At 31.9% G+C, this 16,627-nt stretch overlaps 2 protein-coding genes across 9 annotated transcripts; one reads left to right on the forward strand and one right to left on the reverse strand.

Moving 5' to 3' along the window:
- Window positions 1-555: 555 nt before the first annotated feature.
- Window positions 556-6,201, forward strand: LOC106056481 (ankyrin repeat domain-containing protein 54-like). 8 transcript variants are annotated; one of them, XM_056040633.1, is made up of 4 exons: window positions 556-641; window positions 1,099-1,364; window positions 1,499-1,600; window positions 2,021-6,201. In XM_056040633.1, exons 2-4 carry the CDS (start codon window positions 1,208-1,210, stop codon window positions 2,332-2,334), a joined length of 573 nt encoding a protein of 190 aa, XP_055896608.1. In that variant the 5' UTR covers window positions 556-641; window positions 1,099-1,207; the 3' UTR covers window positions 2,335-6,201. The 8 variants fall into 8 exon arrangements, with proteins under 8 accessions (XP_055896608.1, XP_055896610.1, XP_055896612.1 ...); XM_056040635.1 differs by having other exon boundaries at window positions 576-700; XM_056040637.1 differs by lacking the exon at window positions 556-641 and adding an exon at window positions 704-767 and having other exon boundaries at window positions 1,097-1,364.
- Window positions 4,745-15,594, reverse strand: LOC106056483 (proteasome subunit beta type-1-like). Its single transcript, XM_056040630.1, has 6 exons — window positions 15,441-15,594; window positions 11,060-11,167; window positions 9,881-9,962; window positions 6,072-6,201; window positions 5,528-5,634; window positions 4,745-5,027 (listed from the first exon to the last, which is right to left on the reverse strand). Exons 1-6 carry the CDS (start codon window positions 15,515-15,517, stop codon window positions 4,842-4,844), a joined length of 690 nt encoding a protein of 229 aa, XP_055896605.1. The 5' UTR covers window positions 15,518-15,594; the 3' UTR covers window positions 4,745-4,841.
- Window positions 15,595-16,627: the final 1,033 nt, after the last annotated feature.

Here is a 16,627-nt window from a genome sequence, read left to right on the forward strand (position 1 = left end):
GATCCAGATCTATCATTATCATCTAGAATCTTGCTTGATCTTTATTATTTTTTTTAAATGGAACTGTCTCAAACGCTAAAGTTAGTAAATTTTTGTTCAGAAATGAAAAATCTAGATCAGTTTTTATTCACAAAATCATTGAAATAATATGAAAATCTACAAGATGCTCAGATGGCGTGGAAATGATCCGAGATCAATATAAATTTCATTGCTAAAAAAAATTAATGTTGTTACCTAGATCTATGTCTACGTTATTTTACCTAATTATATCTAGAGTTAGATTAACATTAAATTGTTCAAATTTAATTATAAATATTTTCTTTTCTTTTTTTTTCTTTGAAAAAGGGATTAATTGGCAGCACTATAACGAAAGATTCAGATACATTTTTACAACCGTCACCAATGAAGCTGAAATCCTATTTTTATATGGGGTGAAAGTTCAGTATTATACCAAGTCTATATATTATACATTTAAAATTACCATCATCTTTATACAAAACAAAATCGTGTTTTCATTCTCAATGAATTATTGTTACATATTCAAGTTCTAATTTTTAAATCACATACAATTGAAGATTTGTAAATATAAAACAAAGCAATTATTTAAAGAGCAATCGTATTTCGATTTAAACATTTAATAGGTCTAAAATCTAGATCTAATTAATTTCAGACTGTTGCTTAGCAATATGCTGTCTTAAAAGTTGGATCATGTTTTTGTTTTTTAAATCATTTTACTTTCTTTTTCGGAATCCTACTATTCCTTCCTGATTAGTACTAGCTAGATCTAAATGATTTTATTTTATGATTTGTAGATTATATTTTAAAATCACTTCCCATATATTGAATAATTAATTTACAATCTTGTGAAATTTTATTTATTTCCATCGCCAGGCAGCTATTTATTTTTTTCTGTATAATAAATAATAATAATAATAATAATAATTATACGTGTACACTAAAATCTAGGTCTATAAATAGTAAAATACTATAATTATTATAGTAGACTATAGTAGAGTATATATAAATAATAATAATATAATGGAAAAATAACCATAAATTACTAATCATTGCTTTTTATCATGTCTAATGTTAATACAGCTCTACTAGATCTATTTATTAATTGTGCTCAGACAAGACTATCGAATCAGATTAAACTTCCTGTTCGATTCATTGGATGATTCAAATAGAATTATAGATCTAACTAAAGATGACACTTTCTGAACAAAATTGTCATTTTGAACAGAGGATAGTATCAGCTGCTGGAAGTGGAGATATTTCTACAGTAAGAAAATTATTAAGAAAGAAGATTAATGTAACTGCTACTGATGTGTATGGTAGAACTGCCCTGAGCTTTGCAAGCAAGGGTAAGTTTCACTACAAAATAAAATATATACTACTACTACTTCTCTTAAAAGTAAAAAAACACATAGTTTTCATTTCTTTACTTTAGCATGTCAATTAAGGCCCCATCTCATTTATTTTTGTCAAATGATTACAGGTGGACATGCAGAGGTTGTTAAGCTGCTTTTGGAATCAAATGCTGATTGTGTTAATCAGAAAATAGGATATTCGGCTACACCCCTTCATCTTGCAGCAAGAAGTAAGACTTTTATTTAACATTAAATGTTTGTTTTTCCTTCAGAATGGAAGATTATTACATCGTCGCCATCATAGCTTGAAGGAAATCAGGGGATGACTTGCAGAGTTCAAATCTGGGACATTAGAGATCGTCCAGAGCGCATACCTCATGACCAGACAGCCATCCCTATTGGGTGTCATATTACACTAATTTACATCACAACAATTTAAATCACAAAAACAGAGGTTTCAAATAAGACTCCATTTCATTAACCTAAGAAGGTGAATAATACAAGGCGACACAACACAGTAAAACAAACTTGAGAAACACATTAACACACTGAACAAGGGAGATTACACAAAGAAATCATAGTCTATTATTCCTCTTTAAGTATCTCAGTACTTTACAAGGAAAATGAACTTTTTCCTTCTTTATTATCAGATCACCACACAGATGTTGTAAAACACCTAGTTCTGGCTGGAGCCTCATTAGATGAAAGAAACTGCAACAAATTAGCACCATTGGATCTGTGTCGTTATGATTCAGATACTAGAGTTGTCTTAAGGAATGTCAAACAAGGACATCTGCCTTTGAATGAACAAGTTTCTGAAGTTCCAGAAATTCCTAAACATGCATTGCCAGAAAGACCAAAATCTACAAGCGAAAAAACTAAGACTAAAGGGAAAACAGGCAAAGGAAAAAAGAAAACAGGTGGAAAAAAGAAAGGAACGAAGAAAAAAGGGAAAAAGAAATAATTTGTTTTCATTATTTTTGGTTTGAATTAAAATTTAAAAAAATTGTTCTATATTGAGTCAATCCAATTCAATCTGTATAAAAACCTAGTCTAAAAACTCATCTTAAAGGCAGATACAGTATAGTGCATTGCCATAAAAAAAAGTTGCATATTTTTTTGTTTAACTTTTGCTTATATAGTTTTTAAAAAAATAGAACTGAAGAAATTTTTTTTATATTTAATGTATAAATTATGAACATGTCTGTTATTCCTATGACATAACACAATAGCCCATTTTATGTCTCAGTGATTACTAATAGCACTTGAAGATTACTGGATAAGTAATTTTCATGTGAGCCTTTACATTTCATAACAGAATTTAAAAAAAAAAACAATAATAAATAAGCAATTTCAGAGTGGTGGAATTCCTAGTCTGTCAGTATTAATAAAGTAGAAAATTAGCATTGAAAATAATATTTAAATGTTAAGAATTGTCTTGATATTGATGAGAGTAAAATCCTTTTTTTAAAGATATTTGTTACAGACAATTATAGCATTTAATTTCAATTTCTTCCTTGGGCTCCTATAAAATTCATTGGATTACGCTGGTGTAGCATTTTTTTTTGCAATATATTCACTATTTGCATATCTGTTGTAATGCATATTTTATATTAATGCTAAATTCTGCATATTCAACAATTTAAACTATTTCATTGCACATCCTAATAAAAACTATTTCGATGCATATGTCTTGTAATTATATGTATGATTGACCTAGACTTATAAATCTGTGCAATAGAAATATTTTTACCAATTGTTTTTGTTTAGCTTTAAGCTTTCTCAATGTGCTATGATACTATCACTTGTCTAGATCAGTTGTGAAAGGGGGAGGGAAGAAGGGGTATCTTGGTGAATGTTTACATGATAGTTTTTTTTTTTAATGCATAAAAAAAATGTTCACTAAGGGCTGTGTCCTCAAGGGGACTAATTCAACTTATACCACCACATCTGTCAAGTACAGTTTCTTTCCCTTGTTCAAGATACTAAACAAAAAAACTAATTACCAATAGTTAATTAACTACTTGGTTAATTTTTTAATTTATTCTTGTGTTGTCAGGTAAAAGAAAAAAATTGTGCACAGTTTTTAGCTTAATCCAAGATTATGTGTGGGAGAAATGTGTAAAAACCTTTTACCATACAAAGTGAGTTGATAAAAGCTCTCTAAAAACTGATAAAAATTAAAAGATATGCTCCTATTATTTTTGTAACACAATTTCTATGTATTGATTAATTATTGGCTATGCTCAACATTTTGAGGGTGACTTCCCACTGTCTCATTTTATTCTAAATTAATTCTAAAAATAATTGATTGGTGAACACAAAATTTTACAAACTACTTATCTTTATGTGAAAGCGAGAATCGACTACAAAGTGGCCATACTTTGTCATCAGTGTATCTATAATAAAGAAATGCCCTTGTACCTTAGCAAACTGATCGCTCCACATGTCCCTCAGACTCCTGCACTCAATTGTCTCGTTAGTGGTGCCATGTTTCTCCCTCAAAAACTTTCAAGAAGAACATTATACCCGATGTGTAAAACTTGTTTAGATTAGTTTGTCATTTTAACTCTCACTGTAATGTTTTCACAGCGAATTGAGCCTACATTTTGTTTGTTAATAGTGCTTTTCAAATTTTATTATTAATATTAACTCTGATTACCCTGATCAATATGTTTTGTATGAAATCATGAATTTTTTGAGCATCTAGTTGCATTTTCACAATAAAACATTGGCTGCTCATAAATTGTAACAATTCCTGAACATTGTTTATGAAACTCTTGAATCAATAAACCCTGAATCAATAAACCCTTACATTCGAAAATTCCCAAATGCAATAGTCCTTTCGAAACCCATGTAGGATCTAGACCTAGATTTATAACAGTCAAACTAGGGTTTTACCCATGTGGCCAACAAGCTAGTAGTTAATACATCAACTGTTAATTTTCTAGGAAATCGCTAGACATTTTTCATTTTATATAAAATAATCCTATATCACCTAATACCCATCCAATGAGAGGCAAAACTGCTTCTACTGACAGATGAAGAGGTGAAGGGATACTATTGCCCTCTTAAACCTTGAGCTTCAGATAGATGTGGGGTTCATCAGCATAGTAATCAAATTCATTTAGAAGAGAAGTACTCAAGACTTAACTACATCTGCTTTGTGCTGTTTAAGCTTCAGGAGTCAACCAAAATAAAAGAATAGCAATTGATAAATTAATGAATTTATTAAATGAAAATAGCGTCAAATATTCTACTCCTGATAAAAAAAAACATTATAAGCCTATTGTTTGAACTTTTTTTTTATGCCAAAGACTTTTTTTAAATATATGAAACATAATTTCAAAAAATTTTGTAACACTCACATAAAGTAAGCTGTGGAAAATGTTTGAAGTGTTTAATCTTTGAAACGCAATGTTTAAGAATACAATACATAATGTATGACAAAAGCCTGTGCTAACAAATGTACTAGTCTCGTCGCAACGGGAACTTCTCTGATTTGATGCCATCTTTGTTGACCACAGATATAATTATGTTGTCTCCAGTGTAGATGTCTCTCTCTGCAGCAGATGTGAAGACATCCTTGACTAAAGCAACACACTGTGTGGATGTGAGAGACTGAGCAGTGTACCCGTTCTGGTTCTTACCTCCAATCTAAAAAAAATTTAAAAAAAAAAAATTAACAAACATTAAAGTAACTAGTCCAAGGTTGTTTTTATTATGCTAACTATACCTGAATAGTGCAACCTAGAAACCTTAATTAAAATTGTACAAAAAAAAAGAAATATAACAATATGTCTACTTTCCAAAATATATGCTCCAAATTATACATGTATTTTTAAGGGTGGCATTGCATCAGCACTTTCATATAAAAAAAAAGTTTAGGAAAAGAAAAAAAGAAGAGCTATTATATCCAGTTTTAGTTAAGCATACACACCTGGCTTTAACTACAAGATGTATATATTCTAGTTCTGAACAAGATATGAAGAACTTTTCTAATACAAAAGTTTAAAAACAAACCTGTTACCTGGTTAATTTGTATCATCCATCCATTTATTCATTGAACTGAATTAGGAGTTCACTGTAAATACAGTATTCTATCACAGAAGGAGTGTGTGTTAAACCATTTTAATCAGTATATGAAAAAAACAAACCTGGTTATCCAGCAGTGGTTGCAACATGGCTGAGGCTGACCCTTTTGCTCTAAATGACTCTTTTTCATAACAACCAACAGGATCAAAACTGTAGACGCAGCCTTTTCCTAACAAATAAAGTATTCAACTGATACAATATTCAAGATACACCCACCATTAAACAAAAATTAAAAATCTGTTCCAAGAATTTTAAGTACCTTAGAAATGATTGCTAAATATTAATTCCAATATCCTGATCCTCCATTTTAGCTAATAAAAGACAAGTAATACAAATTTAAAGATAAGAGAAAAATGCTATATAATACTACTTTAATTAGCAGATTTTAAAAAATTAGGCCAAATGAATAATTCCGTCAGAATTTGGAAAATAATTATGGAAAGAAAGTGTAAAAAGTAAACTTGTACAGAGAATGTGTATCTATCATTCTGCATCCGTTATTTATTTACTATACTTACCCAGGGCAAGTTAGAGCTATTTAGAAGTACATATATCCAGAAATTCTATAAAAAAACAATTAGATCAACACAAAGAAAAAAAAAATACCCTCTTCATCCAAGCCAGCCACCACATTGTGGGTGTAGTATGGAAAAAATCTTCTGTAGTACAGTATAGTGGAGAGCATGGCAGCTATTGAAGCAGTTGGCATGGGTTTGTTGTGATCTTTTTCAAATATCTGAAACATGCATTATACAAATATATCACTTCCAATACTAAGCACAATCATTTTAAGAATTGTATTTTACACATCACTCATTCACTGTCACTGTCAGTGACATAGACACATCATTGTCAATATCTAAAAAAAAAAAAAAATATTATTTTTTAAACAGATTTTATGGATTAAAATATTATTTCTAAGTTTCTTCTTAAGTTCTATTTGCATAAATTCATCATCAAAGCTTCAACATTTTAAAATGACTGCAAAATTTAATCTACAATTTTTAAGCATTTCATTCCACTTTAAATGTGCCAATCGTTATTGTTTTACATAATTAAAGTGCATTCATGTTTGTAATGTCTAATTATGTAATGAGACTCTTTACCGATACACTAACACTAAAACGACAAAATCATAGTTTATAAATAATTTAATCTTAATTAACACTGTAAACACTATTTTGTATATATTCCTCCATTTTGGTTCTCTTTCTCTCTAACCCTTTCAACATGCATTCGCACCATTCCACATTCACGCTATGCAGGACCCTGCATATAATTAACTTACCACACTCATACTACCATAGATTTAAACCCAATGCCTATTTACTTCTTAGTATCATCATAAAGATTCCAGTCTTGACATTTCGTTTAGGTATTTCTACCACATCATTTTGATAATTTTCTTGCAAATGTAATTTTAATAGAATAATTATAATCAAACAAAATCAAAACAAAATAAAATACATTGTACAAAATCTACGTATCTACTTTCTACTACTTATACTCTTTACATTTCCTATATAGCCTTTACAAAGCTTCTATAATGTAGCAGCCTTAACATATACTTATATGCAACAATGATATCCAATTCATTAAAAATATATTTGGTCAGTGTAGATTAGAACAAAAATTAGTATCCATCATCACCACCTTTCCTAATCATATCTCTATATAATTCTAACATTATTTACATGCCATCCTTTCCGTTTCCCTCCTTTGCAATGATGTCCCATTGTGATCCCACTACCGAATGGTCTAGCTATACTGTTTTCTAGCCTGCTAATATCCCTCTCTTTTCTCATAGATGCCTCTCCACTATTGTACCTTAATTCCTTAACTGTAGACACTGTCTCATAGTATGTCCCCTTCTCCCACAATTAAAGCATAAGATGTATGGATTTATACGTATGTATGTGGGTTGAAATCGCTTTCCCCATACCACTGATTGTCTTACTTTATTTTGATTTTGACCCCTTCCAATTGCATTTCTTTCTACCTTATCTGTTAATTCTTTCTTCTCATGATCTCTGCTACCCATGTCATCTGATTGCTGGGATCTTATGTCTTCTTCCACATCCCCATTTCTACATTGATTAGACTTTATCTCATAATGTTTCTTCCAATTCTCTATCTCCATCTCTGAACACTTTTTCCCCCCCATGAATGTTCCCAATAATTAAATCTATCTCACCCTGATCTACAACACAAGCTTCCACTATTGTGGGTCAATGTTAACTTTAGCAATCGGTAATTGTAAAATCTTCCCATTAAACATAACACACTTTCTACATTCGCCTGTATATTCATAGTCTTCCACTAATTTCTTATTCACTCCAATAATAGTGCTCCCTGTGTCCCTAATGGCCTAGGCTGTCTTGTTCCCTACGAATGTCTGAAAAACCTCCAATGTTGCAGTATCAGATGACAATGATAAACCTTGTTCTATTCCACCTTTCTCCAAGTCCTTTCCTGTTTCCTTGATATCTTCCGTTGCAATTATCATATTGTCGTTCATATGTACCACGTCTATTATGCCTATTCTGTGTCTCCTTTGTTCTGTGAGAGTTATTCTGTGTCTCACATGTTCAGTTAAAGGCAACTATTTCTTCTATATCACTGCCTCTAGATAATTTCTTCTCGGGATGTGCTGCTTTATAAGTCCTTATCAGTCTTACTATGTCTTCTATGGATTTCGGTTTCCTCTCTAACAGAAATATTTTTAATTCCTCCTGACACTCGTAAATTATTTTGTCCAACATGAGAAATGTCTAAGACTGTCAAAGGTCTTTTCTACCTCAGCAGTTTCTATCCAGTTATCGAAATGGCTGCTCATTCTGTCCAAGAATGTCTGCGGGTCATCCTCTGGTTCTAATTCACAATTAACAAACTGTTGGCGATAGAAAGCCTCTGTTTTCCCGAAAGTTCAAGGCAATTGCTCTTTCACAAGATTGTAATTACCCTGGTTCATACATATTTTTGAAGGGACCTCCGCTGTAAATGATCTAGACAATAAGAATGTCCATTTGTCTTCAAGGTACTCCAGTTCTTTCATTTCGATTTCGAACTTTGTCAAAAAAATGTCAATGTCCATCTTGGTCAAAAAAATGTCAATGTCCATCTTGTCTTCGTTGAATTTCAAAGCTTTATATTTTGCCAGTTTATTTCCTGTAGTGTCACTCTTTCTTTTATCACTCTCTTTTTCTTGGTCTGTTTTAACTTTTTCTCCACTGTCACTTTTCCAACGCCAATCTATCTCTTTCAATAGCAACGAATTCGTTTTTCTTTTCCCTTTCAATGGCAATCAATTCTTTTTCTCTTTTTTCCTCCATGGCTAATCTCTCCTTTTCTTTTTCTCTTTCCATAGCTAATCTCTCCCTCTCCATCAACCTTTGTTGAACGTATTTTCTTAGCTCCGATCTTTCAAGATCCAACAACCTTCCTGTCAAGAGTGGGGGTGTGTAAGATGTGAGATTGTGTGTGTGTTTGTTTATTTTATTAGTTGTGAAGGTGAACTGTTTTAGCACGGGATTTTCAAGGGGGGATAATAAGGTTTCCTGTGGTCATTCTAGTCAGTTGGAGAACTGACCTGGTCTGAGTAGGGTGTTGGTGATTGTTGTCAGGGGTGTTGCCTAGATTAAGGAGATATTATTTCTGCATTGTGTGTACTGAATATTTGGGGTAATACTATGTTGCACCCTGTAGTATTTAAATTGGGCACCTTTAGATACTCTTACTATTGATGATTATGTATTCCATATTATATGTGTAACCTATTGTTTGCTGTAAATAAATATTAATTATATACTCCTTTGTTGAGTGTACGGTACTTTATAATACTTATACGCTTGTAAAGATCTACAGTTGGGACATTAAATTAGGCCCCTCAAAGAATCATACCCTTAGTACATCGAGCCATTTATCTAAAGTAAGAACTAACTAAGTTCTTTACACGCCCCTCTTCCATCAATGCTGCTAGCTCAGCCTTGTCCTCCATTGTCTATTATCAATAGCCAAATAATATCCTGTCACTAGATCTAGGTTTTAAAATCCCTACTGTCTGTTGACAGGAGATCAACTATGTACAGAAGAATATGTGGATAATACCTTTACGTTAGGCGCCACTTGTTACGTTTAATTATGTAATGAGACTCTTTAGTGATACACTAACACCAAAACGACAAAATCATAGCTTATAAATAATTTAATCTTAATTAACACTGTAAAAAATATTTTGTTTATATTCCTCCATTTTGGTTCTCTTTCTCTCTAGCCCTTTCAACACGCATTCGCACCATTCCACATTCAAGCTATGAGTGCATGTAACAATGTTACATACTTTTTTAAACATTTTTATTTTATTTTATCAAAATATAATTCTGTTTATATGAAAGGAATTGGATGATAATATTTACCTGCAGTCTTGCTGCTAGTGTTTTAGTCAGTGTCAAAACATCTCCATGGAAACCACAACATCCCAAAATTGTATTGTTTGTTCTATTAATTGAAAAAAACAATTATCTGTTAGAGATGCTTTTAAGCAAGATTTTCTGAAACATTTCAGAATATTTTGGTTAGACTCAAATACAGAAATTAACTAATTACTCAACATTAAAGACAATCTTTTAAAACAGAAATTGTCTAAATTAAAAATCTCAATAAACCTTCACTTGTCTCACAGTGCACTGAACCATTGGGGAACTACATATCATCTGTCAACCATCTTTCTCCATTCCTCTCTAGAATCTCTTTCAATGACAGGCCCATTCATTCTTTAATGTTGTCTTCCCAACGCTTTCTCTGTCTGCCTCTTCTTTTTCCTGGTACTGTTCTCTGAAGAAAGGTCTTTGCAAGCCCTAGTTTGCGTTTTTTTTTTTTTTTAAATGTTCAGCAGGTCATCATGAGGCCCAAATTACCATTGTGATCCTGTTTTGAATCTATCATTTGTGATGCTGCTGTCTTTTTGTAGGTGATACATAGAATTCTTCTATAGCATCTCAGTTCCATTGCTAGGATCCTCCTTTCCAACTCTGCAATTAGTGTCTAAGATTCGAAAGTATACAAGAATGTCACCATGACCAAGGAGCACATCAGTCTGAGTTGAGTACCAAAGCTATGCCTTTATCTTTTCAGATTGCTTTGAGCTTTGCAAGTGTGCTGTGGACTGTGCAACTGGCCAGTAGTTCATGTTTGGTTCCTTCATCTGAAACAATAGCTCTCAGGTATTTAAACACTTCCAACACTTGCCAGCTTTTCCTCTCTGATACTGATGTCCATTTGAAAGCCCTATTGGTTATTGGACATTATTGTTCTTTGGCATTTGTTTGCATACCATATGCTGCAGAAGTCTTGTGTTTGTGCATCATCAAGTCATAAAGCTCTCCCCTGTCCCTGCCAGACCATCAATGTCATCCACAAAGCACAAGCTAGTAATTCTTCTTTCGCATAAACTATGCTCCAGTAAACACATATTCCAAAACATTTTTTTTTCATTTAAAATAAACATCTCTCGCTTTACAGAACCTATATAAAAAGTTGAAACAAAATGCAAAAAGATACATACATATAATATAGAATATTTATACCATACTTACAATGTAAAGGTTTTAGGACATTCTCTTGAATGAATTGCAAAGCCCTGACTTAACCTAGTATCAGTTGCAATTAGTGCAAAGTCATTCCCAGCAATGGCTAAAACAGTCCTGTAAATTGTGAAATAAGAAATAATATAGAATAAGTGTAAAGTTGTATTAAATCACTATAAGACTTATCTGGCAATTGAATATAAAGATAATAGATCTATTTCATTAACATAAATAAACTAGAGCTTGAATAGCAAGACCACTACTACAGTCTACACTTGGCACTGACTTAGTGTCTACAGTACATGGAGTACTAGATCTAGATTAATATTTTACTAGTATACTTATTAGGAAGTTAACTATAGATTGTATAAACAGTGTTTCCCAAACTTTTTCCTAGACGGAACACTTCCCACATTCTGAGTATTTAGTGGAACACTTCAATAAAGCCTTTTTTTTTAGATATTGGATTTTTTTCTAATTGGCTAAATTTTAAATAAAATAAAAATAAAGCCATATTATCATATGATAGCAGCATTTTTTCCTAGCTTTTATATTATATAAAAATTTATTTTAAATATATGTGTATATTCATTTAATTGATATAAAGCAGATATCTGGTGTGGCACCAAGCCTGTCTCTATAATTTTACAACAAGTTGCAACATAATAAATAATATGAAAATCTTGCTTTTCACAAATAGGTTGTTATGAAATTGAAGTAATTAAAAAAACATAATATAATATAATCATGTGGTGCTCTTTAGAAAAACATAACCAGAAATCATTTAATGGTCGATCTTTTATTATAGGTTTGTTTCAAATGAGAATCATAATCTAAATCAGTTCAAAGCTCAGAGAGATGTTGTTGTAGAATTTATTTTGTTACCAAGAATAACTAATATAAAAAATATTTTTTCCTATATTTACTTCTAGAGATAATTATATGTGGTGGCCTACTAGTTAATTGGTCCAGTAGTTTGTGGAACACCTATTAGCCTCATGGAACACTAAAAGGTTCTGCAGAACACAGTTTGGAAAACACTGGTACAGACCACACTCCATAGTCATAGATAGACAGCACTCAGAACTGTCTCAGTGACCGACGCTCTCATAGTCTGGTCTCTAGTTTCTATATCTTATATAATACAGACGTTACTTCAAAAAAGAAGATGACTACGTCCTACGCGTAATGCATTTAGTCATGCATATTAACCAATGACTTAAATTCTGCCAAGTCACTGGTTTTCCTGGCTAGCTCAGGCAACCCATTCCATGCTCTAATAGCACTAGGGAAGAAGGAGTATTTGTATAAATTTGTCCTAGCATATGGGACGAGGAATGTGCCTTTATCTGTGTGTCTTTCAGAGTATTTTTTATAATTTTGTTTTTGTATTTTATGTATAATTGCTACCCTACTTTTGAATCTTCTGTCCTGAAGGCTTTCTAAATTTAGTGATTTCACTAAAGGTGTTACTCTAGTCAAATGTGAATATTCGTTTGTTATGAATCTCACTGCTCTATTTTGTGTCTGTTCCAGTTTATTAATGTTTTCTTGTGTTGAGGGGTCCCAAACGGAGGATGCATATTCTATTATTGGCCTAACCAATGTTAAATGACATTTTAGTTTTATGTTCTTATTTGATTTATATAAATTTCTTTTAATAAACCCTAATGCTTTGTTGGATTTTTTTATAGTTTCATCAATATGTGGATTCCATGACAGTTTTTCATTTATTATAACACCTAGGTATTTTGCGTTTTTAGTCTGTGTTACTGGTTTGCCATAAGATAAGTGGAATTAATTTGTTTTAGTTTTTTGTTACTCTTAATAACTGACATTTTTCTGGGTGGAAAGACATGCTCCAATTTGATTCCCATTTCTGTAATTCATCTAATTCTCTTTGTAAAATATCTGTCTTGTGATGTTTTTATTGTTCTATTTATTATGCAATCGCCTGCATATAATCTGACTTTTGTTCCTGAAGTAATGCAATTTGGTAAATCATATATGTACAAATTAAAAATAGTAGTGGACCTAAGACTGCTCCTTGAGGTACACCTGAGTTTACTTTTATCTGTGTTGATTTAGAGCCATTTATTATTACATTTATATTTAGAGTCAGACTAGTAGATCAAGATCTAAATCTAGACCTCTATAAATAGACGTCCTAGATGATAGAATTATATCAAGTGACCTTATTTAATCAATCAGTGAATATATATACCTCACTCTCCTCGCCGCTAGCTCATCTGGAGTAATCACCTTCAGTAGGCATGGTCTCTGGCTACAAATTAGCAGCCTGCACTTTTTTCTTTCAATCATTAATTATATATTCTAGATATCTCGATCTAGAACATGTTTATTCATTGAACAAATATAATAGATTTATTAATCCCAATAATATTTCTAATTTTTTTTTTTATTTTACGATTTTGCCATGTTCAGGAAGAAGAATGAGTTAAACTCATTATTATTCGCTGAATACCCTCTATTAGATTTTATTTTCTTTAACAGCTAACAGTATAAATGTGATTGGAATGTTTTCTATAGTATAGATGAGTGGAAGCTTATTTTGATATGCTCATCAACCTAAAATCAAACAGGCTCATAATATAGCCCTCATCCCTTATATGAGTGTGAGTTGCCGGTGGAGGTTAAATCAATAGCTTTATATACATGATTACAGAAAATCTAAAAAAACTGCCATCTGCTTAGGAAAAACAGAACAAAAATATAGGAACTTATATCTAAAATTGGATGGCATGCACAGTCCCAAAACGTTGAATTTTGTTCCAAACATAAAAACTAATGAATTACAATAAAAAAAAGTGACACATTCAGAGAAGGAAAATTTGATGGGGTGTTCAGAATATAAGTCTACTAGACCACATAGAATTGAAAAGATATAATTAATTCTAATTCTAAGATCTATTCTAATGACAATGTAATGATCTAAACTAAAATCTAATCTGTCTTTATGATCGTTCAATCTTATTAAAAGTTAAACTGAAACTGAAGTTACTTAAAAGTGACAAAAGACTGAAATTTGAAAAAGACTGAAACTGAAAAGTTAACAAAGACAAAAGACAATATCTAGACCTAGAGTAGACTAGAGATAGAGACTAATATCTTATACTACTAGTAATTTTAGTAATAAAATTATAATCTAATATTATTACTAATAATTAAAGGGAAACGCCGATGGTTTATCAAATTTGATTTATTGAGATATATTTGAATTCTGCGTAAAAAGTTGTAATAGTAAACATTTTACCATTTTTTATTTAAATGCTTAGAAACATTTATATTTAATAAATTAGACAGTAAATTCTTGACATCTCCAAAAAAATGGGGTTCTTTGAGATTTTGTTTTAAGGTTAGGCATACGTCACTTCCATCAACGATACTGAAAAGGAAACTAGATTTAACCAGTTACCAATCTTATCGCTTCATTCTTACAGGCTTTTGGGCTTAGTGACGGCCTATTCCAGAGTAATCCAGAGCTATGGTACAGTCATGTATACATGTATAGGTAGATCTAAAGGCATTAGGATAAGCAACACAAGAAAAAAAGTAACATTTTCATCTAAGCCTCTTCCTTTCCCAAGAAGTAAATAGATAGTGTGTCTGACTGATTCAGAAAAACTGGTCAGTGTAAGGCTAGTCTAAACTACGTGTAGTCGGTCATGACAAGACAACCAAGTGATAGTGTTTGTTGTGTGTTGAGTGGTCATGCGAGAAAATACACACTGCCGTGGTTAGTCAAGCATGTAAATCTACTTTTATTTTATTATGCATTTTTTCTTTGCTTACAAGATCCTAGATCTAAGTTAATCTAACTGATTCTAACTGCATAGACAAAGATATATATTTCTTTTACGAGAATGTTAACTTTGCTGTATGGTCTCCCGTTATACAATAAGTCAATAGATTAAATTAGTAGGCTAGTGTGACGTCACATAGAAACCCGGTGAATGTCTGAAGTGTGACTGTTTTGGATGCGCAGGAAAATTAAGTCAGAAAAACTCAAAAACATCAATAACTAAGTCTAAGTTATTATTGCAAATTAAAAGAAAATAATAATATATTCATTATCTGTAATTAAATTATTATTATTTATTATTAATATATTATATATAAAAAAAATTTGTCAAAACCGACAAAACATTGTCTTTGACTTGTCAAAACTGGGACAAAATGACAAAACCATCGGCATCGGCATTGGACATGATTGATTGGAGTTCGCAGTTCCCTAATAATACTAATTGCCTAATTCTAAACTTTAATGATTAATCAAGATTTCTAGATCTATATTATTCTATATCTACAATTACAATTCACACAGATCTAGTCTATAGACCACATACAAAGATTTTTTTAAAAAAATTACCCTCCATTAAAATCATAAGGACTAAAATGAGCAGATATTGGAGCTTTGTATTCCGACAGTACTGAGGCGGACGCCATGTTTTTTTTGTAATCAAAATTGCTTGCGAATCGTGATTGCAATGATTTAAAAGAATATATAGTTCAGTGGCGATGTTTTGTTGTACTAAAAACAGAAAGTTACATCAAAATGAACAGAATGACGAATTAATCAGTGTTTAATTCATTTTATAAGTTTCGGGCATCCCTTCAGAATTAAAGGTTATTATATCTTTGTCCGAACCTCAATCTGGGGAAGCCAGTAGGCAAGGTTCAAACTCAGTCCGAAGCACGTAGATATTTATATTCATTTTTTTCAGCAAAGGCATAAAGGCTTATCTTAAAAATCTTATAACACAGACGTCTCTTCAAAAAAAAAAAAAAAGAATTTAAGATGATTACGCGTGTCCTTAGGTCAATCTAGCCAAGCATATTAATCAATGACTTAACTTTTTCCAAATTATTGGTTTTCCTGACTTACGTACGCAGCACATTCCATACTTTAATAGCACTAGGGCGCACTAGCAGATCCAGAACTTTGGAGTGGCGGGGGGCGATTTTTTTCTAAACCCTAACCCTAACGCCCAGTAAACCCTAACCCTAAGCATAAACGCGTATACAACATATATATATATATTAGAATGTTTTTAAAAAAGTAGTGTTTCTCAACCTTCGGCCTAAAAAAAGCACACAAAAAAGTCATGTTAAGGCCTTTCTCTACACAGCTAGGGTGTCTGGGAGAGCGCTGTAAGCTCCCCCAGTGGGGATTGGGGCGAAAGATTTGTTGTGAACCAACTGTCGGTGAACAAGTTGTCTGTGAGCGAAAAGTCCGTGAGCGATATGTCGCGTGAACGAATAGTCGCGTGAACGAATTGTCGGGTCAACGAATAGTTGTGTGAACGAATAGTCGCGTGAACGAAAAGTCGTGAACGATTTGTCGGTGAACGAAATGTCAGTGAACGAATGGTCGTGTCCCCCAGAAAATCAGATCTAGATTCTAGATCAAGACTTAGATCTAAGTACGATTAATAAGATCGTTATACTGTTCACAATTTTATTCACGATTGGTAACAAAAAAAATACCTCATGTATTATATTTTACAGACGTCTAGATCTAGATTATTATTATGTAATAGCCTATGCATTATGTTT

The sequence above is a fragment of the Biomphalaria glabrata genome, chromosome 9 (genome assembly GCF_947242115.1).
Source record: "Biomphalaria glabrata chromosome 9, xgBioGlab47.1, whole genome shotgun sequence".
Lineage (NCBI taxonomy): Eukaryota > Metazoa > Mollusca > Gastropoda > Planorbidae > Biomphalaria > Biomphalaria glabrata.

Coding starts and splice junctions, on each gene's coding strand:
- LOC106056481 (XM_056040633.1), top strand. CDS start 1,208: ATGACACTTTCTGAACAAAATTGTCATTTTGAACAGAGGATAGTATCA. Junction 1,365..1,498: donor CCTGAGCTTTGCAAGCAAGG/GTAAGTTTCACT, acceptor AAATGATTACAG/GTGGACATGCAGAGGTTGTT. Junction 1,601..2,020: donor CCTTCATCTTGCAGCAAGAA/GTAAGACTTTTA, acceptor CTTTATTATCAG/ATCACCACACAGATGTTGTA.
- LOC106056483 (XM_056040630.1), bottom strand. CDS start 15,517: ATGGCGTCCGCCTCAGTACTGTCGGAATACAAAGCTCCAATATCTGCT. Junction 6,202..9,880: donor CACTAGCAGCAAGACTGCAG/GTAAATATTATC, acceptor TGCATGTTTCAG/ATATTTGAAAAAGATCACAA. Junction 5,028..5,527: donor AACCACTGCTGGATAACCAG/GTTTGTTTTTTT, acceptor AATTTTTTTTAG/ATTGGAGGTAAGAACCAGAA.